This window comes from Mirounga angustirostris, unplaced genomic scaffold, assembly GCF_029215605.1.
Source record: "Mirounga angustirostris isolate CCGP_5_RB_7025 unplaced genomic scaffold, mMirAng1.0.hap1 SCAF_6, whole genome shotgun sequence".
Lineage (NCBI taxonomy): Eukaryota > Metazoa > Chordata > Mammalia > Carnivora > Phocidae > Mirounga > Mirounga angustirostris.
In genome coordinates, this window is record NW_026991714.1 from 14,012,811 (window position 1) to 14,036,346 (window position 23,536).

The 23,536-nt window shown below is 36.8% G+C and overlaps 1 protein-coding gene across 5 annotated transcripts in view; it reads right to left on the reverse strand.

Moving 5' to 3' along the window:
* SPATA17 (spermatogenesis associated 17) overlaps nt 1-23,536 on the reverse strand; it is a 202,460-nt gene that overhangs the window by 13,252 nt on the left and 165,672 nt on the right. For 4 of the 5 annotated variants that reach the window (XM_064593867.1, XM_064593869.1, XM_064593868.1 and 1 more), the window contains one exon: nt 21,307-21,389. In XM_064593867.1, coding sequence (XP_064449937.1) covers nt 21,307-21,389 — 83 coding nt within the window. Of the gene's footprint in view, nt 1-16,027; nt 17,692-21,306; nt 21,390-23,536 lie in introns of those variants that run through there. The other variant, XM_064593866.1, reaches the window with a different exon arrangement.

Consider the following 23,536-nt stretch of genomic DNA (forward strand, 5'->3'; position numbering starts at 1 on the left):
CACCTATAAGTCCTTGGAATATCTTTCCCGATAAGCCTGTCTTTGTGTATCTGGGGGCTTTGGGCCATGGCAGAATCCATGCTAACAATGTGGTTTATGGTGGAGCATTTGGCCCATGTACTACCAGGTTACCTCTGAAGGGATGGAACACTAACTTCAGCCACATAGGGGGTCAGCCGTGTTTGTGAGATTGACCCCCCAGGAAAGACCTTGGACTCCAAGACTCAGGTGAGCTTCTTGGTTGGTAATACTCCGTAAGTACCGTCACACATTGTTCCTGGGAAAAAGAAGTGCTGATTACACTAGGAGAGGACATCGAGAAGCTTACACCTGCTGTCTCTTGGACCCTGACCTATGTTCCTTTTCTGTGGCTAACTTTAATCTGCATCCTTTTGCTGTAATAATGGTAATCATGGAGTATAACAGCTTTGCTGAGTTCTGTGAGTCCTTCTAGCAAATCACTGAGCCCAAGGGTGGTTTTGGGCATCCCTGAATACAAGAGAATTTTCTAAGTTCATAGTTATCTGTGGCAGAATTCGAACAAACCAACTCTTCTCATTTTTACAACTCCGCAAGGTTAATTAGTTACTCATTAATGCATTAGTCCCTGTAGGCAACCAAGAAATACATAAAGGGAGTCTATCATGACCAGGAGCTAGAAAAGCAAAGTAACCATGATGAGCTTTCTTCCATACAGAGTTACCAAGTCTACTGTGATCTTCATATTCTCAATGATTTTGATCCTAAAACACCAGTTTTAGTTAGTTGGTTCTTATAGAATTTGTATGTCTCTTCTTTGGTTTGCCATTGTAAATCTCTTAAAAAATCTATCATAGTCTCCTCTGTATTATAACAATTGTACTGGCTGATTTTAAGTGCTGTATATATGGGAAAATCTGCCATGCTTGTTTCGCCCTACAACCACTCACGGAAAACTTATACGCTCAATATACATTTATATGATAAATTAATCAATGTATGAATGAGTAACTGATGAATGGATGAATGTTTGTTAGCACAGAAAAGTGCCATCAAGTTCAAGTTATAATCAAATGGTATCCAAAGTCTCTGTGGACGAAACACAGGGGATAAACTCTTCAATGAATAAAATAAAGGTCTCCAAGGATTTAACAATGAAGATAGCAAAGACCTATCCATGCAAAACATTTTCATTAATGAAATATATTTTCGCATATCGTATTTCCCAAAATACAATAAATGTGACAGTTTTTTAAAACTATGATCTGTATCTTCCAAAGTGAACGTATCTGAAGTCCTCAGCTCCACTGAAGCTCTGTGTAAAACTATCTCAATCCATCGCCACCTTTGTAGGCAAAGAAAACTGAAGAGAGCAGAGTCTCATTTCTGAGACTCACGATCACTCCAGCAAATCAGTCAGGACAAGAACAATATCATACTGTCTGCCCTACTTTGTCTAGCACCAGAAGGGTTGGTTATATTTAGCCAGGAGAAGAAAGCTCAGAATGGTAAAGACACAGACTCACTCAGGGACAATTTCAACAAGGAGATGGGGGAGAAGTATTTCTGTGTAAAGAGACAGGAATGTGAAGAGCTGGGTAGATTTGCCAACATGTTATAAATACAAAAGTTTTATCTATGGACCATAAAAATGTAAACATTCTCAAATGATTGGAGCTGATGATAGAGACAGAAATTCCCAAGCAGTCAGTCTAGTACAAGTATCAGGGAGAATTCCTTTACAGATAAAAGACACTATGCCAAGTACAGGGGTTGCATTCAAGGATGATATCAATTCATTGCCTCTCAGCTCTGTGAATATGAATCTGGGTCCTTCAAATATTTTCCCTTTGTCAACTGGCATGATGTTGGGAGCTGTCAGCAGAGGGCACTAGAGAGACATCAGGATGAAGGGCCTTCCCTCTTGGTTCTAGAGTGTTCAACGGGGCAGGCTGCAGCCTGCTGTGCTGCTTCTCCAGCGTGGCTTCGCTTCTCCAGCACCAGGCTCCTGTGACCCAGCTCCAGCAATGTAGCTTCTCCGGTGCATGACTTGCATTACACGCAGCCAGGCGTAGCCCCCTCAGCTGGCCGCTTCCCCCAGGAGAACCCCCCTGAGCAGCTGTGTAGCCGAGTGTCTCCAGAGAGACATGTCCTGTGAAGAGCTTTTCCCAGCACCAGACAGGGTCGATTTCTAGCAAGCTCTGCGGGCGCAGCACCAGAGCGCTCTCTCTCCCACTCAGCGAGCCAGAGTCATGCCCTCCACCAGTCCTAGCACACCGGATGCTCTATATCAGCACCAGGGCTGGTGACTGCTCCTTCTTTCGCTACTCCTATTTTTTTTTGTTTTGTTTTGTTTTTAAGATTTTATTTATTTATTTGAGGGAGAGAGGAGGAGCTGAGGGAGAGGGACAAGCAGGGCTCGATCCCACAACCCAGAGATCATGACCTGAGCTAAAATCAAGAGTCAGATGGACACTCAACCGTACCACCCAGGTACCCCGCTACTCCTGTATTCTTTCTGGTTCTCTATATTTCTTATTAGCCAATCCCTTGGCACTGCAACCTTATGTTAGAATTACTAGTTCTTTATATTAAACTTATCTTGTTCGAATTACTGTGCGGTTTTGTATCTTGATTGGGCCCTGGCTGGTAGAGTCTGGTTTCTGTGAGTCATTACAAAGTAATTTATATCAGTGGGATTAGGGCTTGCATAATTGCTTTTTTTCCCCCCTATAAAACAAAGCAGCCATGTAATCTGAAATTTATTTTCCCTTTCCAAACCTACTATTAAAAATGCTGTTCTCAATTATAGGTCCGATTTATTGACATATTACTACAGAGCTCAATCCCAAAAACTCCTTCAGATCCATAGCTTTCTCGACACAGAACACCGAAGGCAGAATGACTTCACTGTACAAGCCTCTGCGGAAAGCATTATATCAGAGAGCAGATAGAGCTCTGGGAAAGTGATCTCATTTCCTCCTCCCTTCTTCTTTTAATCACTCTTATGTCACTAGACAAAGTCTAAAAGAACTTTCCATTGTCCTTTTCCATCTTCTGGCTCTGTGGGGATGCTGGGGCTTTTCTCAGCAAATATAGAGCAAAATAAAGGTGTCTAAATTCAACCTCTCCAAGGCTAAACATGACAGAGAGATTAAGCCATTTGGAAAATCTTCAAATTTCCTTGACGTCAGTAATTAAGATATGAAGAAGCAGGAATGGCAGAAGTAATACGGTCACATCCCCAAATGCTTCCTATTCGTGGGTTTACAAGACCTCCAACCTTAGAGACTTATACAACAGGCTGAAATGTAGTTATAGGCCAAGAAGGGAGAAACAGACCTCTGGTTAATTTGAAATCTTAAATGGGTTTATACACTGTTAATTTACAAACTGCTATGTGAAAAGTTTATCTTGTTCAATCAGATATCCTTTTAACTATCTAAAGCCCTTCTTAGTGATCTATGAGGAGAAACAATGTCAGCTTTTGGACATATTCCATAATTTACTACTCTAAAGTATTCTTTTCACATGGTTATGTTATAATCATGCTATTTAAGAAACTGTAGAGTATGACATATTTAAATGTTTAAGACCCCAGAAATAGGTTGAAATTTAGGTATTTTGCCACGTAAAGGCATGAGAATGAATTTGAAGTCAACTCAGGGAATCACAAAGCTGAAATCAGGTGGCGGCTGGCTTTTTCTTCTGGAGTCTCTGGGGGAAGAACCTACTTCTAAGATCATTCTTATTGGCAGGACTTTGTTCCTTGCCGTTGTGGAACTGGGGCCCTACTTTCCTTGCTGGCTCTAATCTTGGGCCCCTCTCAGTTCCTAGAGGCCACCCATATTCCTCGCCATATGATTCTCACCATTTTTAAACCAGTGATAGTGCATCAAATTCTTCTCATGTTTCAAATCTGATTTAGCTCTTTCTCAGCCAGAGAAAGCTCTGTTTTAAAAGGTTCATGTGATTAGGTCAGGCCAACCAGGAGAATCTCCCTACTGTACCATATAACATTACCAAAACCAGCCCATTCACACTCCTGGGAATTATGCAAGGTGTGGAGACCAGGGGAGCAGTAAAGTTGGGGGGTTATCTTCAAATTATGCCCACCCAACACATCTAAGATGGAAAAGAATTAGACAAAGTTAATGATTTAGAGTTGCCCCTGTATGAACTGAAGTTCAAAAAAATTGGTGGAGAGATGCAATTGAATTAAAAATAAGTAAGGGCCTAGATGTAGTAGATTAGGATTGTTAACAAAATGCTGGAATAATAGAACCAGAGGGCACATCCTGGAACAGAAAAGGAGCAAAGTAAGTATGGAACACATTTATAAAAGGAAAAGAAAAATTGAAAATTCATTAAAGCAAAAGGTAATACTTGGAAACAATAGGCTCAATTAAATAAAATATTTGAGTTCCTACTATATGTCAGAAGTAGAAATCAACAGAAGATAAAGTAACAATAATAGTTAACATGTACTGAGTACTTAATATGTGCTAGAGCTAGAGTAAATCTGAGTGACTTACACATATTTCTTCATTCAATATTCAAAACATACTTACAGATTATTATCATTCTTATTTTGTATTTGTGGAAAGTGAAGTAGAGAGAGATTAACTTGCCCAACATCACCTTATAAGTGGCCGAATCAAGAGTGAACCCAGGAACTTAGTCTCTAGTGCCTAGTATATTATTATGTTTCCTGTAAGGAAGGGAATGAGGGAAGCAGGAAGGGAATGAGGGAAGCAGGACGGGAGAATTGCAAGAAGGAAGCTGGAGAAAGAGAGATCTAAGGGCAAAAGCAAAGCCTACCTGTTTCCTATCTTTCACAGCAAGAGTGTTAGTGAGTTGATGACCAAGTGTCCTCTCCTCTTGGTAGTTCTTGGATGGGCACCACAAGCTTTTGCCTCTGTGCCTCCATGTTCTAACTAACCTATTCTATGACTGACTTTCCTTCAGACACATTAGTACCTTAAACCTTATTCATTACAGAGCAGACTTTCTGGACTAGGAATCACCCACGTCCCCTGTATTCATTCACTCATTCATTTATTTATTCAACAAATATTTATCAGTGCCTCTTACATGTCAGATATTGTTAGAGGTGCTGAGATTCAATTAAGTGACAATACAGACAAATCCAAGTTTTTAGAAAACACACATTCTGGTGGTGGTGGTGGGGAATGATGGGGGGAGGGAGATATTCAAGTGAACAAATGCACATCAGGTAGTAACAAGGACTATGAAGAAAATAAAGCAAGGCTGAAGTAATAGTGATTGGAGGGGTAGAGATGTTAGATTTAGTGGTCAGGGAAGGTCTCTCTGATAAAATAGTATTTAAAGTGTGACTTGAATGACCAAGATGGAGCCAGCCTGTAGCTTTGTATATTTCTGTTCTGCTCTGTGTTGGTTTTACAGTTTTACATATAGGGACAATGTACTGCCTTTCTAATTCTTGTACGGAGCACCTCACAAACTCGTAACACTAAATGAATCATTAATTTTTTTAAATGAATTTGGATGGCAGAATATCAGTAAACTTAAGGGAAGTTAGGAATCTGAGTGGTACCCCAGCATTCTCTGTCCAAATAAAAATTGCTCCTGAGACCTAATATGTTATATATTATTTTTGTTGGATTTATTTGCAGTCAGTTTTAGATGTCTGAGGATAAATGCAAGTCATAGGCAAGCAATGGTTATCTGGCCAGCCACTGTAAAATATATTCTTGGTTCAGTTTTATTATTCAAAGAGTATGGGATATAAATACGTTGCTTATTTTCAGAATGAACTCACTGCTTCAGTTCTTCCACATTGTTGCCTTTAATTAGATTTTCTAATCAATCATCTCTGGGTATTGTTCCATGTCCAGAAGTCCATATTAATAAAACGTCTGCTTACTTATAACAATTTGGTGAAAAGTTTAATTCCAGGATGTTAATCCATCTGGCCTTGCCAACTGCCGAACTACAGAAGGATAAGTTGGTGGTAGAGGGAACACCATCTGTTTCTGAGAATTTAGTTGATCTCTGCATGATGAGCAGGAAGTCAATTGCAAGACTGAAGAGCCAAGATGGAGAAGAGGAAAGTGAAGAGTTTATTGGGCCTTTGTTTCATTCATGAGTACAATTTTCACAAGATGGATCAACATTAAAACCAATGAGCACAAGGTTTACATTATTCAGCTACTCACTTGGCAGAAATCATGTCCACATATTTGTCCTTTGTTCTTTCTCTTTGGTAGCAACCAATTGTTAAAAGGAACTATATTTGTTCTGCCTAAACATGTATTTCTTCAAATGAAGTAACCTGTTTATCTATTAGTGTTGAATCAAGAAGGCAACATATAATGTAACTTGAGTCAAATGTCTAGGCTAATTAGCTCAGTTGACCATGGTATTTTATCGATGATCCCTAAATCCTAAATTCTACTTCTATATAGTCAAGTTAGTATTACACAGGAACATTCCATACCCAGAACTCCATCTTTATTCCTAGCTAAGTAGCTGAAAGATGCCATCAAGAGATACAGATGATGTAATCCATCACATTTATTCAAAAAAAGTCCTAAGTTCATGTCCTAGTGATGGTGATGTGGTTGAATTGTGACCAGGAAGAGCAGCACGTTACAAAAATCAGTGAGAATGGTTTGTTTTTTGGATAAAACTAAGAGCAACTGAAGGAGTCAGTGATAAGGAAAACCAGTTCAACTGAACATTTTCTCTCTAACCCTTTGACATGATCTTCCTAGACAGCATTAGAAGCTCAGGACCACGGCTTCTCTGAACTCTCTTTTCCACAAGCTTCCGTGACAGTTACAAAGATTTCTACTCTTAACCCACTTTTTTTTTTTTCTTTTCTTTTCATTCTCTTCTCCTATGCTTCTCCTGGCTTTCTGTTCACTTTTAACCACTTTACTGAACTAATCCCCTGTCATTGATTCAGAAATAACTTATATCCTGATTGATGCCTCAATTTATATTTTTGGTTCTGGCTTCTCACCAGAACCACAACCTCACAATTTCATTTTCACTTAAATATCATACAGTCACTTCAAAGTAAATATATCTCAGACTGAATCATCTTCCCTCCTAAACTAGGCCCTCTTCTAAGATTTACATGGTGTCAACATTCTCTAAGTCAACAGGACTCTTCATCAGGGGCCCTTACCCATTTCACCAAGGCCTTCTTTTATCCATCCAACCATTCATTTAAGTAATAGCTCTTCCATTCTTTTAAGCAGAGGCATTTGGGCCATCATTCTAAGTAAACAAACTGTTGTTACACTGAATTCCAGCCACAAGCAGAGATATTTGATGTGTATCTAGTCTGTGCCACCGGCTCATACAGGATATACAGGACAAGTGGGGAGGTATTAAGTGTTCTGTTACTGTTTGAAGGCAATTTGTTAAAAAAGTAATCAAACCTAACGAGTATGATTCTTATCTCAGATAGTCACTATATTTGTATGCCCAACTTCTTCACAAAAATTTGCACCTAGAGAAAGAGCCACAAAATTGTATTAATGATTATTCATCCACAAATTTCTATGGTTTCCTGGTGCTGACAGATGGAGAAATATGTACTCTAGGTGGCCTCTCTGAAGTTTGGCAGTAGATATGCATGATCTCATGCAACAAAGATAGAACATTCTCCAGTTCTCTTGGCAGAAGATGATGGGGAGTGTAAAAGGAGATTAAGTTTCTAAGCAATATTTTCTTCTAAAAATCTTCTATAAGTATTTTATAAAGAAGTAGCACTCCTAAATGAAACCTGCCAGGAACTTAAGGTACACATTGCTATCAAAGAAGGATATTCTAGATTCTAGGTGTATGACACAGCTTTGAAATCTATGAACTTGAATAACAATGGATAAAAGCTAATTAATCATTTCTTAAACTAAGCCAAACCAAAGTTCTGACATGTTTACAGATATCACTCAGTCATTCACTTTTACTGTCTTGTTCTTTTAGTAACTTAGCACTGAGAATCTTGCCAAATATGGGTATTTTGACCCCACTGATCTGCTCAGAAACAGTTCTTTTTAATGGAAGCTGCACTATCAAGGGCACAGTTGACATCCTATATAATTCCCTAATTCAATTTGAAGTAGAGGAAACACTGACATCAACCTTGGACCAGTACCCAAACTACAGCATGTTCAAATTATTAAAGAGCTTTAATCCATTTCCCATTTCCACCTTCACTGAACTTTATCATATGGAAACCAAAATACCAAGGATAGTAAATAGGTTCCAACTTACATTCCAATTCAAATGGAATAGTGGCTTCCTGGAGAGCTATATGGAAAAGGATCTTGTGCTCAGGTCAGTAGAAATGAGGATTGTGATTAGCATTGTCCACCATGGAGAGGTAGTAGTAGAAACAACTAGAAGACAAGGTTCTGGAACTTAAGGGTGTTTAACACAGAGAAAAGAAATCTTAGGTGAGCCATGGCATTTTCCTTAAATGCTTGAAGGACAGCTACATGAAAAACAGAATCAACTTTTTCTAACGTACAAAATTAGTATCAGTAAGTGAAATCACAAACTCCACGTAACAAAGAACTTTTAAATGATTAGAAAAGTCCAAAATGGAACCTATGCTCTTGAGAGGGAGAGTCATACCCAAGATGAGAAGTGCTCAAGCAGAGGTATGGATAGTATGGAGGGGATCCCAGCAAGTGTGGGGAATTAGAATAAATGATTTCTTAGGGGTCTTACCATACGCCATCAAGCCTCAAATAATGAAAAACATTATCTTTCCGAGGAGGGCTACTTGTATTGAGATAAAAACAAACAAAGGAAAATGTCCAACTATTTCAGACCCAATATTTAGTACTTCCACTGAATTTCATCCCAATATGAAGCAGTGTCTATGCCTTGCAGTGCTTTAAAAGTTATTTTGTATTTGACATTAAAAAAATGCACTTGAAATTGGACATCATCTTTTAAAACCTCAGCATTCAGGATTCTAATGTGTGAGTGTGGATATACCTGAACTCACAGTCCTTGCCAGAATGCAACTTATCAAAGGCATTTGTGCCATATATTGGAAACCAACTGGTTGCCCGGGAAGGTTAGGTATAGGATTCGTTATTGTCCCGTCAGCAATCAGCATCTTTGTCACAGAGCGAAGGAGATGGCATGAAAATCACACAAGACAGAGATGAAAGCTGTGTAGTCAGAAGAAAAAAGCCTTCTTGATTATGCTGTGGACTTTCTGAAGTCTTTAATTCTCCCTCTAGCCCATCTTCAAACTGGCATGTGGGACGTACGGTAGATGGATGGTGATGCTCATCAGGAGAAGCACACACATATATCTTGTGGGTTGATTTTTTTATTTGCCAGCTCAAGAGGAACGGGGAGATTTATTTGGAAGGATGGTAATGAAGGTGGGGAGGCACTAGTTAGACTGCAGTTTCTGTTCCCAATATGTTATTCTCACTTTTTTTCTCTTCTTGATGCTGGGTTGCTCTCTTTATTTCCACTATTTTTCTTTAAAGGGGGTATATTTTGGTATAATAAGCCAGTGGCATGAGAGAGGAGGGTGGTAAAGATGTGGGAATACAGAATCTTTGTGTTGTCATTTTTGCTGAGATATTTCAAATGTTTTAATTACATTCTACATCTTTATTCCACATACATTTACTTATACACAATTACATACTATTTGAAATAATTGTTTTCTTTATCCCCAAATGAGATTTCATGTTCCCTTTCTTGCTATCTTTCTTTTGCTCTGCTTTACAAGAATGAAATAATTCACTATAATAAAAAAAAATCACTTTCTTCCTCCATAACAATAGCACAAGGAAATGGGCTGACTTTGCTGGACCTTATACAGGGGAAGAAATCACCATCACCACCCTGATCTGAGCCAAAGAATGGAAACATTCACTAAAAGCAGGGAGTAAATTGATATACTCTTGATTTCCAGAACGCTGTTTCCTGCCAAGCAGTAAAGACATGGCCTTTGGAGGCCTGTTAACAACTCTCACTGGCACATCATTCTAATGCAACAACAAATCACCTGAGTTGAAGAGTCATACTAGACCTGAGTCCAGTCCCAATTTTGCTCTTTACAGGACCAGTTTAGTTACTTATCCTGTCTTAGTTTTTTCATCTGAATATGGGTTATGATAAATCCTAACTTCACATGGCTTTGGAAATATTAATCAGAATAATTACGAACCACACCATGCAAACAGTGTTTAATTATTGAATTTACTGATTTTCAAAGTAAATATTGGGTACAAGTCCAGATGGATAAGTACATCCAAATGCTTTCTAAATTCCTAAAATCATTTGTAGATGGTCAAAATTTAGTAGAGCAAATTCTTGATTATATAGGTGGTTGTTATTCACTTTCTGATTTACCCTTAAGGTTTATATCTGTCTGCCAAGGTTTGTCTTTTATTTTCCCTATTTCTGCAATAGAATATTATAATAAAAAATATAGGATCAGGGATTTTGGAATATAAAATGTTCTTATTTGTTACTCATGTTTGTAAAATTCGACTTATAAAAGCTAAAATAAAAATGTAATTGTCTATGGGTTTTTTCATTATGAAATTACCCTTACCATTTTGTGTATGTATGAAATCTAAGAGTCTTAATATTGTGGTACAAGAAGTTTCATGTCAAGAAACAGGTATGTACCAGGGGCGCCTGGGTGGATCAGTGAGCATCTGCCTTTGGCTCAGGTCATGATCCCAGGATCTTGGGATGGAGCCCTGCACTGGGCTGCTTCTCCCTCTCCCTCTCCCGTCGCTCCCCCTGCTTGTACCCACTCTCTCTCTCTGTCAAATAAATAAATAAATAAATAAATAAATAAATAAATAAATAAAATCTTAAAAATAAAAAAAAAAGAAATAAGTATGTACCAAATTTTCTTTTTTGGGCAGATTGAAATTGTGAATGCATGTATCTCTGAAAAATAATGTTATATTATTTATCATGGTTAAGTGTCCAGGGCAATCCAGAAAAACCTATCCAAATCATATCCTACTTTTTCTAGAAGAGGCATAAAATTTTAGAAATAAATTACCACATATCATAGTATTTCTATGGGAAAACATGAGTTTGGAGACTCAGTGTGGGGAAACAGAAATTGATCATCCAGCTGCCTCACTCCCATTTTCATTCTAAACAGGGGGCGGTGGCTACGATGGCCTTTAGTGGGGCTATAGCAAGAGGAGATTTAAGATAGGAAGGCAGTTAGTGAGAGAGGAGGAAGACAGGGATGACAAGAAAATATAGGTGTGGAAGGCTGGGGCTGTATGTCTTTGTTTCAAGCTGTCACCCCTTTTTCTTTTCAGGTATCCCGAAGGTACTCTGGCAATAAAAATAACAATGATCATTTGTTGAGAGCCTGCTGAATTAGAGGCACAGTCTTCAGTGTTGTTAACATGCAGTCAATCCTCTTAATAACCCTGAGAGGAAAGTATTATTATTCTAATTCTTATAGATGAGAAAATTGAGGCTTAGGGAGGTTAAGAACACTTGCCAGGACCATGCACATAGTAAGTGACAGAACCACCTGAATTAGCCACTTCAGTTGCCCTACTAACCAAGGGCAAAGTCCAGCCCCGGTTGTGCTTTGCATGGTTTTCACAACATTTTTGTAATTGCCTTCTCTTAAGTAAAACCAGCTGGACTTGAGGAGTGGCTGTCATCCTCAGAGAGAATGGGTACCCTCCAGGGTTTTGGTTTTTGTTTGCCCTACATCCCCTTATGCCCTTACAGAACTATAAATGAAGTCAAACATACATACAGGAAGGTGCACAACCCATAAAAAATACAGCCTTTTGAATGCTCACAAATAAAACAAGTGTATCTATAACCTAAAACAAGAAGTAGAACATTCCCAGCACCTACACTCACAAAAGGCCCCTTGAGTTCCCTTCCGTCACTATGGCCTCATCCCCACCAGAGATTATATCTATTTTTTCCACTTTAAATGAATGCATTAATATATCTGAATGTCTGTTGTGCGTCTGATGGCTTTTACTCAACATTAATATTTATGAGGCTCTTCTATGTTATTGAGAGGAGGAGGAGGAGTTAATTTTCGTTGTTGTATTCTATATAACACAAATTGATTATACCACAATTTATTATCATTTCTACTATTGGTGGCAATTTGGGTTGTTGCCAATTTTTGGTGGCGTTATAGATGGTGCTTCCATTAACATTCTTGTATCTTTCTTTTAATGAGCATATACACACATCTCTTAGACATATACACAGGAGAGGAATAACTGGGTCACAGGATATATACATGTTAAGTTTTTGTGTCTATAGCCAAAAAGTTTTTCCAACATATTGTAACAATTTATATTTCTACCAACTTACTGGATGTGAGTTACAGGAGTACCATATCTTGTTGCCATTCTTTTAAAATTTTACCTATTATAATGAGTATGTACAAGTATCTCAATGTATTTTTTAAAACAGTTTCATTGGGCTATAATTAACATATCATAAAATTCAACCATTTAAAATGTACAATTTGATGGTTTAGGTATATTTACAGAGCTGTTCGACCATTACCATAGTCTAACTTTAGAACATTTCATCACTCCAAAAAGAATCTCACAAACATTAGCAGTTGCTCTCTATCCCCACAAGACAACCACTAATCTACTTTCTGTCTCTATATGTTTGCCCATTCTGGACCTTTCATATAACTAGAACCACACAATATGTGGGCTTTTGTGACTGGCTTATTTCACCTAAGCATAATGTTTCTGAGGTTTATCCATGTTGTGGTATATATCAGTACATTATTCCATTTCATTGCCAATAATATTCCATTGTATGGATGTACCACATTTTGTTTATCCACTCATCAGCAGATGGGAATTTGGGTTGTTTCTGCTTTAGGGCTATGAAAAAGAGGGCTATGAATATTTTGTACATTTTTGTTGGTGAACATATGTACACATTTCTTTTAGATATATATCTGGGAGAGGAAGGGCTAGGTCACAGAATATGCACATGTAAGATTCTAATGGCTATATACAAACAGTTTAATAAAGATATCCTATAAACTTATATTCCTACCAATTTACTGGATGAGAGTTACAGTTACTTGACATTTTGGTATTGCCATTTTTTAAAAGATAAAAGCCCTTGTTTTAAAGAGTAGTTTTGGGTTCACAGCAAAATTGAGAGGAAGGTACATAAATTTCCCCTACACCCCTTGCCATTACACAGGCACCCCCTCCCCCATTACCAGCATCCCCCACGAGTGTGGCACATTTGTTAAAATTGATGAACCTACATTGACACATCATAATCACCCAAAGTCCTTACTACTATATGTCTTAACTCTTGTAATCCTCCAAGAAATTGTTCTTAATTATTCCCATCCCACTTTAATCAAATTTTCTCACATTTTAGGCACGTAGTAAATTAAAAAGTGTATCTTATACTAAATAACCATTCTTCATTTTTAGTTACTTCTCAGATTCGTCATGTCAACTGAATGTAACTCGCTGAGGGTAGCAATTTCATTTTCTGTATACCAAAAAATTTCTGTACTCACATGACTTGTAATAAAGTAACACTCAAAAATAAAAGGTTCCATATTGAATCCTTGTTGAGCAGAGAATCCAGGTTTCAAAAGAATGAGTAAACTATTTAGGCTCTAAAAATCACAAAATGATCTTGTATGTGTTCTCTTCTCCCAGTCAGTGATGTTATTAGTTTAAATAGTAAGTATGAGTGAAGGACTACATTTTTTAAGAACTATATTTTTACTTATCTTTCATTCAATTGGATTATTTTCACATTGAGAGGTGTGAAAATTAATTTCTGTTAGGTAGTTGTAGTTTGGAATTAAATATAAACGCCTTAAAATATATTAAGTAGCACAGACTACTTTCGAGCTGAAAAATAAGTTAACTACGGAACAAAGCAAGCCTACCAAATAATCATTATTAGATTTCACTATAGGATCTTGGGCTTCACTTACAGATTGTAGGGTCTTACAATCTCCCTGTAAGGCAGCAAATTAACTTCTCAAGTTAACATTAAACACACATTGTATGTTTCCCTTCTATTTGCTTCAGTGATTTATTCCAACCAGTATCATAGTTTCATCATTTCTTAATATCAGGATTCCTTAATGTACAGACACCTGTAGCAAGGACTGCTTAATGCCACAGTGTGCTAATGAGCTGCATTTCACAATCATAAATACGAGTCTGAGAACTATAAACTCAATGGACTGATAAGTGGCTGTATCTGCTAGTACCAGAAGCAAGGTGATTTCCTCCTCAATGAGTTGAAGTGTTTGGACATGGAAGAGTACTTAGCAATACCCTACTACGCCCTGTGAGGAAGCCTGCTGGGGACACTGAGTTCCAAAAGGAGTAAGCCAAGCATAAGCCCCAGACCAAGCTGGGATTTCATTCTATTCTCAGAGGAAAATGTTTTGAATTATAAAATGGGAGGACAGATATGTGTTTTGGCATTGTGTGCCTTTTGTAGGATACAACAAATAATCAGTTACATTTTCAGTCCAAATTAATGCCATTTCTCTCATTTAGAATCTTTCATTGGCAGTGGTACATGAAAGAAGAGTTCACTTACTGTAGAAGAGTTAGGAAGTTTATCATTAAAGATGTAACACAAAAGATGGGATGAGTTGTGGTTTTAGATAAGCTTAAAGACAGATGCTAACTAGAATTTAATTCATGGAACACAGACCAACCCAAACTATGTTCACTCACTCACTCACTCACTCACTCATTTTTCAACAAAATTTTATTCTGATGAGTAATGTAATTTTTAAAAAATATTATTTATATATTCTCTACACCCAACATGGGGCTTAAACTCACCACCTGGAGGTCAAGAGTCACATGCTCTTACGACTGAGCCAGACAGGCAGCCCTATGTAATGGTTTTTATAATCTGGAACTTGGATCAAGTGAGTTCTACTAGTTCAGCAATTCTGCTGCTTTTAGTCATCACTATGATCTTAGACAACTTCCACATATAATTTTGTGATTTTATTAATATCCCACTTTGTTTGAGCCATTTTATAAGGGGAAAAAAGTAAAATGGAAGAGAACATTAGGGCAAAGTTAAAAGAACTGGAGGAAAAAAATGTGACTGAAGGTAAAATTAGCACATAAATGGACACTGTGTGGATGTGAGAGGTAGGTCATAAATGTGGGCGGCCAGAATAAAAAGGGGATACAATCAGTAAGAAAGATGCAGGACTTCCCTAAGATAAGAATGCAATCTTGGGGCACCTGGGTGGCTCAGATGGGTAAGTGTCTATCTTCGGGTCAGGTCATGATCTCCAGGTCCTGGGATCGAGCCCCATGTCAGGCTCCCAGCTCCCTCTCCCTCTCCCCCTGCTTGTGCTCTCTCTTTCTCTCTCTCTCTCAAATAAATAAATAAAATCTTTAAAAAAAAAAAAAACTAAAAAAAGAAAAGAATGCAAACTTGACTTTACAACCATAATACTATATTGTATAAATAAGGATAATTAAGGACAATTACTAATTTACAGATATGAAAGATTATTTCCCAGAAGGAACACTTTACCCAAGCATCAATCATAACTTGACCTCAGGATCAACCAACTTCGTGTATATCCAAATGTGTATCAAAATCATATACAACATAACTATAAATGAGACTGGTCAGAAATAACATTCCACAAAGCATGCATTCAAATGAGCAATGGTGTCATCATAGGCATTATTTTAGGAAACTATCTGCTATTTTACAGCTTCTATTCCTTGAAAGATTTTTGGAACTTCCTTAACAACATTTATACAACAGATATTTTACTCTGTGCCAGGTGCTCTGCTAGATGTTGGATAGAGGGCATTTATCATGAAAGACAGTTATTTGCCCTCAAAGAAATTAGAGATAGGTGGGTGGGGGGGAGAAAGACATCACCTGATTAACTGTAAGAAAGTTGATGAGTATTTTGATTTCAGAAGAACTGGAGATCCAACTCTGAATGTCCTCAAGGCATATTCCTTTAAACATCCACAGTGTTCTTCATGTTTTTAATGGGGATCAATATTCATTCAGAATTGAGTTTGGTAAAAAAGATGGGTAATCAAATTATCACTTAGTTTTGGTCAGACATTATGTTTAACTTTCTTGAGTGGCTCGTATTGGGAATGTAGAAGGAGATTTTATATAAGTTGATGTAACTAAGTAGTTTTCCAGATGAAACAGATTGCTTTCCTCAGTTATAATTGAGGTGGAGAGGGGCAGAGGGAGAGGGAGAAGCAGACTCCCCACTGAGCAGGGAGCCCACTGGGGCTCCATCACAGGACCCTGGGATCATGACCTGAGCCAAAGGCAGAGTCTTACCCAGGTGCCCCACCAAATTTGGCTCTAAATTAATGTTAACTGTTTTCAAAGTGAATCTGTTTCCTATAAAATTTCACAAATAATAATTCCTTGCATAATGCCTCATTACATTAAACAGTTTAAAATTCCAGCTTAGACTATCATACAGACAAGGGCAAGGTTATGGACTGAATCATAAGACTTGCCATGTAGCTTTGAAGTGGGCAATGTTCAGACTCTTTCTAATACCAGCCAATTGTCTCCCAAGTTTGTGCTGAACCCAGAATCAATAAATATTCATCCAGCACCTACAAAATACCTAATAGACTGCTAAATGCTATGAAAGAGTCAAAGGGTGAGAAGGTGTACTCTAAAATTTCACAATTTAAACAGTCAGATACTTGTTTTTCATTCAGAAGCCACTTAGTAAGTGAATACAATGTACTCAGTACAACCCTAGTACTAGATTACCTTTTCACTCTCTTTGCAACAGAGACCCGCAAATGTCTTCTCTATTTGAGGGAGCCTATGTTTCTGGTCCCACACCCATTGGTCTTGTCTGTATGTTGCAAGTTCAACGTCCTGAGGGGGTTCTAATTGGTCTGATGGGTCCCTATTTTTCCTTAGGCTAGAGCTCTCACACCAAACCACTTCATACCATTCATATTCCAAACCACTGTAATCAGTAAGAAAGTTCCAAACCATACAATCAGTAAGAAAGATTCAGGACTTCCCTAAGATAAGAATTGTCTTAAAATAAGATAAGAATAAGGTCTTGTCTGTATGTTCATCATTCACACTGACATGCTGGTTGCCCTTAACTTGGGTACCCAAACTGGTCTCATCAGTTGTGACCAGGGCGATGGGGTCAGAATACGGCCACTTCAGTGGAGCCATTTATGGCACTTTTGATCACCAGGGGCTGTGGTTGTGACAGACATTCTCAGAGGGAAAAGACCCACTATCCATATACTATGTGTACATAGGTCCACACTGTAATTAATTTATGAGCAGTTGGATGTAAAGTATTATAGTTTATTGAATCACTTTAAGAAGTGTGGTTTAAGTGTATTTTCTGTAGGATACGTTTTTATTTTACTTTTAGAACTGTAGGATATTTGAATGAACCAAAGATGTTTCCAATTTCTCCTTTGGACAAATGAGAGAGAAAGAGGGGGCAAGGGGCAAGGGAAAGAGAGAGACAGAGACAGAGAGACAGAGAGAGACAGAAACACTTCAGAGGTTAAGAGACTTGTGTCAAGGTTACTCAGCAGCCATAGAAGTAGAATCCAGGATTCCAGGCAGTGGGGATCTTCTATTCCACACTCACTTCATGCCTTAACCTCATTTTTACATTTTGTCTTCTTTTATTTTCTAAAAACAAAAGAGTACAATGAAAGAAGAAAAAGAACCCAGGAACATGAGTTCTCAAATTCTCTATTTAAATCATCCTCACTTACAGTTAGCTCAGTTAAAAGTCTGGGAGGCTACACTGTGATTTGACTCATGTCTGCTGGAATTATCTTATTCTCTAATCTCTGTTTACACTGCTGCAGATGTTGGTAACCAAAGCTGATCGTGTGTGCCATTAGACACATGGAATGCTCAGCCCACCTGCCTCAGTCATGGAGAAACACAGCAGAATGTCTTCCTAAAGGCAAGTGGGTTCTTACATCATCTTTATTCAAAGGACCACAGAGTCAAGAATAAGATACTAAAGAAATCTTGGGTTTTATTTCATTTTGTTTTTTGCTAATTTATTATGACTACATTGGAAAGGGTTATAAATTCACATAGTGTCAAACTGAGTGATAAGGTTTAATCATTTCTCTTGTTGAATTAAAAAATTAACCCCCAACAGGCATATATATAGCTTATATGTTTGATTATTACTTTGTCCTCACACAACTTCTTCTTCCTTACACAGTTGCTAAGACCTTATTTCTTCTGGAGAAAGACAATAGAATTTCACCTGTTCCCTAATTCAGGTCCTAACTAAACTTATTTTTCATTTTAATTTTTTTCTCAGCTATTTGAGTCATTTATAAGCCAAATTCCTATGAAAAGGCGGGGGAGTACAACTGGTTTTCATGCATAATTTAATTAAAACTTAACTCATCTGGTCTCAAAATTGAATCACATTTTAGCAGAAAGACAGCCTGGACCAAGACCCATCACAAAGAAGAATGCGAAAAACTTAAGGAGCACATAATGCAAGAAAACTCACATTGATGTCAGATTAACCAATGCTTTCACCTCATTTTGCTAAGTTTTCTTCACTCAAATCCTTAAAGAGACTCTTCTGCCTGGAAAGATGAATGTAGCTAAAAAGGCAGCAAGGCAATTCATACCCTTGACACAATATGGTAAATGTGATTTCAACCAAGCTGCCTTTAGGAAACTATCAAAGGTTACAAAAACGACCAGTTACAAAGGAAAACTAAAGAAATTAAAAGGAGTCATATTCTAGTCAGAGAATAGATTTTAAAATACGTGTGTGTTTAAAATCTAATTCACTCTCAGCAATTTCAGTGGCGGAAATCTTAGTGTATTAATCAAAATGGGTAGTGTAGGCTCTGTGTATCCAAAAGGCAGACATGCTAAGGAAAGAAAGATTAATCTGGTAAAGGCATCACTATTCTAATCGGACTGATGGGAAAATGTAGTATGGGGGTAAGAGGCAATGTAGGATGAATTATAGTGAAGTGATGAACTACCTTGAAGCTGAAGCAATCAAATAGATAGCTCTAAAAATTACTATGGCATCTTTATTCAACACTTTGGTGTAAGTGTCCCTGTCTTGGTCTTCTTTACAAACAGAAGCACTTTGTTGTATTTGGTGAAATTAAATCTTAATAAGAGAGCTTCAGCTAAGGCTGCTACCCTTCACTTACCAAAATTAAACACTAGACATTAATTTCCTTTCCAAGAAGAGGAGATGACATTTTGATAATATTTTCAATTTACAAAATAGTTAAAAATCCAAGGGAAGCATTAGCAAACATTTTAAAAAATTTCTATCGCATATTTCTGTCACATATCTGTGCATTGTGCACTTTTTTTAATTAAAAGTAATGTGAAACATTTGTTACTCATCCTTGTCTTCTTTATAAACAATTTAGCAAGTAATTATTTTGTCTTTAGAAAAAAAGATAATTGTCTCTAAATTATTATGATTGAAAAGAATAAAGTCAAGGTGTTTTTGTAATTGGTAGAGAAGAGCAAGTAGTCCCTTTTGGAGTATTTTAACACTTTGCTTTTGTCTGATTAGATACAAATTTTATAAAATGAGGCCACAAAGAACTATCACCCAAAAAGGTAAGGTAATCATAATCTCACTATCTAGAGATAACTATCATTAACATTTTGCCTTATAAGAATGTATACATATACATGTAATATACAAGTAAGTGCATGCAAGTGTTTTTATACATACACACACATTATATATGTGTACACACACACACACACACACAACCTTTTTTAAAGGATTCATACTACACAGGTTCTTTTGAATCCAGCCTTCTTTTCTTAGAAATACAGGCATTTTTCCAAATTAATAGGTAAGGATCTATGTTATCATTTTTAATGTCTTCATAGTATTGCATTTATGTCTTATTTATCTAACTTACCATATACTGAGTATACACATTGTTTTCAACCTTTCACCATTATAAACAGGCTGTATCTTTTCTTTTTATTATGTTCAGTTAGCCGACATATAGTACATCGTTATTTTTTGATGTACTGTTCAACAATTCACTAGTTGCGTGTAACACCCAGTGCTCATCACAACACGTGCCCTCCTTAATACCCGTCACCTGGCTACCCATCCCCTCACCCTCCTCCCCTCTGTAACTTTCAGTTTGTTCCCCGGAGTCCAGGGTCTCACGGTTTGTCTCCCTCTCTGATTTCTTCCAGGCTATATCTTTGAACTAATATCTGAAGTCATACACAGATATGAAAAATTTTATTTCCACTGCTGCATACTGTGAATCACAAATCCTAGGTAAATGTTCCCGTATGTAATGGAACTTTATAAACCGTTGAAACTGCAATTCCGCTTGGCACTATGTTCTTCTATTAGCTCAGAATATCTCATATTTCCCTTCCTATATTCCTTTGGAGTAGCTAAGAGGTAGATACTACTATCTACATTTAACACACTGATTTTTGAGTTGAAGCATCCGAGGTTGTAAGTGGGGGAGGAGTGACACTAACACTAAGTCTACAGAACAAACATAAGTTGCTGGAATCTACTCTGTGCTCTTTCCAACGGACCAGTGCTTTCCCCTCGCTTCCTGGTGTGGGAGGATACCGGGGACTTCCACCCAGCGTGATCTTGCATTCCTGCCTCTTTCCCTTCAACTATAGTGGTTTTTGCTCTCTTCATCTGATACCTCCTTTACATTATGCTGAAAGTGCCAGAATACCTATTAGTCTTACTTTGATTATAATCACCTCCTATTCTAAAACTCAGCAATTCAACAGTTTTCACTGAGAGTTCATTTTGTGATCTTGAAGTTTATGTGGGTATCTCTGTTCTTCTCTATACTGTAAACTTTGATAATCAGAGATCCTCGACACTCTTTATTTGGAATCCCCTAAAGACAACTCATACTTCAAATAACACACATACTGAAAACAGTATTTTAAACTATTTTAGCTTTTGGACACTACCAATATTTTTTCATTGCATTATGTAAAACTTTTATTGTATTAATTAACTTAAAAAAAGACTACTTCAGATTTTTGTCAATCCTATTTCTTAATGTATTTTGAGTCTGTTTTGGAGAAGAGCTTTGAAAAATAAAATCCATGATTTTTGAATGTTAAAAACCATTAAATTAGAATGAAAAATGGAGTTTTATTATATATAAATATTATATCATGGTTTTAAAAATGCTTGAGAGTTAAAGTCAATCTCATTTGATTTTTTAAAATGTTTTTAATATACTTTTTGAAGTACTTCTTAGCAAAAATGCATACCTTTAGATAATTTGTCCAGCTTTTGAATATAATTTTCCATACTTTGAGAAGAGATCAAATGATGGTAATACAGTTTGGAAATCCTGGGAAGAAAAAGATCAAAGATTACCACAGAGATCTTATTGACTTTGTATTGTTATTATTATTTTATAACTTATATCATATTAAATTTATAGACAGATATTTAACCGCACTTCAAATTTCCCATCATATCCTCAAATAAGACAAAATTGGCAGTTAATTTTTATCAGTTGAAAGCCAGACATACCGAAGCTTCCTTAGACACATGGCTTACCATAGCTATGGGTGGTACTATTAAAAACCTCTGAGAATGCAAAGACCAGACGCACTTACCTGTCTTCAAGGAACTCACAAATCTGTATTTTTTACCTTGACCTATAAGGTCCCCGCATAGTTGTGCTTTTGGGTCCTTCTCTGATGTGGCTTATTTGCCTCTGCATTTCCCCTCATTTACCGTTCTTCAGTAACACTTCTGTTTACTGGACACATTTCCTCTCAGTCTTTATACTTATAGATGCTTCCACCTAGACAGCCCTATCTCCAGTTATTTTCATGGCTCATTCCCTCCTTTTATGACATCTCTGTTCAAAGAGGCCCTCCTAGACTACCTGTATATACAAAATAGCACTCCTGAAACTTTCTATCACCTCAACTGGCCTCTATCTTCTTAATTACCACTCCTTGATATTACATGTCTATTTATTTTGTGTCCCACATGAACATATAAGCTTCATAGGAGTAGGTACTTTGTTTTGTAAAAAATAAAGATTTGTTGACTGAATGAATGAAATGAGAAAGGTGATATACTGTGCTAAGTACTACAGTGTTGTTTTAAAGAAATGCTACAGAAGTTTAGAGGGCAAAAGCATTCTTTTACTCAGTAGCCAGAGAAGCCACATTTGATTGAGGACAGAAATGAATGCTCTTCATGCATGGTAAAAAGGCAAATAAATTAAAGAAGTAAAGTACTAAATCAACAGTGAATACTGTAAATAAATGGTCAGACTAGATAAAAGCATATGTGTCTCCTCCTATGGGAGGCCTATCCATAATGGAGATGATTTGGGACAGTTTTTGTTTTTTTCCCTTTAAGAAAACCTTGGAAAGCAGGACCTCCACCCTGAGCCCACCTCTTTTAGAGAGTTTGTACATTACAAACACGCAAAACATAAATGTATTGAAGAACACACAAGTGTCTCTGCCATCGGCTCTCTACTCTGGCCCAGCAGCGCTCTTAACCCTAAATACCTGCTTTTATGACTGACGCTATTCAGGCCCCAGGGAGAAGCTCACATCTGTTGCTCTGTGTTAGTGAAATAAAAGTGACTAAGCCCAAGTGACATGAAGGACAGTTATGCTGTAACAGACACTGCTTTCAAGGATGAAAAGAATTTAAGTGACAAAGATGCTTAGATAAAAAAACTAATTTAATTAATTTGAATAAAATCCTTCCTCTTGGATAGCATAAATGCAATAGAACTTCATATGATGAAGGATTATTTTTCTGTGGCTCCGAACATCCATACTTTTGCTTTCTTTTTAGTCCAAATTGTGATTCTAGAGGTACTCAGGAATTGATACCGTATTTACGAGAGTTGTCCTTGACATAGCAGGAATATTTTGCAATAGTAAATAATTCAAATTACTCTTAAATTTGAATGTATGAAGTTTAGGCATATGCGTGAAGCATGGTAGTGATTTTTTATGTAGGCACTTGATGAACTCAGATACCTAGAACTGTGAATAGTTTTAGTTTTATAAATACACACAATTTAAATTTCAAAAAAGTAAATGAAAAGGTTAATTTTTATCTAAATGATCTTAGTTTAAACTTTTGATATTTATTAATTATATTTATTCCTCATTTTGACATAATAGATAATTCTGAATAAAATAACTCATTTTTAAGACATGTAAATAAGTTTAAATTTGTTTTTTACAGTAATTTACACTTGCTAAAAATGTATTCAAACTGTATATGCTTTAGATTTATATTTTCTTTTAAAATCCAGCTTATATCATTATTGATAATGTAATAAATCAAAATCTTGATTCTAAAAATATAATTAAATAAAAACTTAAAAAATAAAAATATAATCAATGATTCTGCTGAAATAAATGCAAGAAAATAAATTATATGGAATACATATTATGCATAATTTATGTGTGTCTTTATTTTATTACTCAACCAAACATTATAGACCCACCA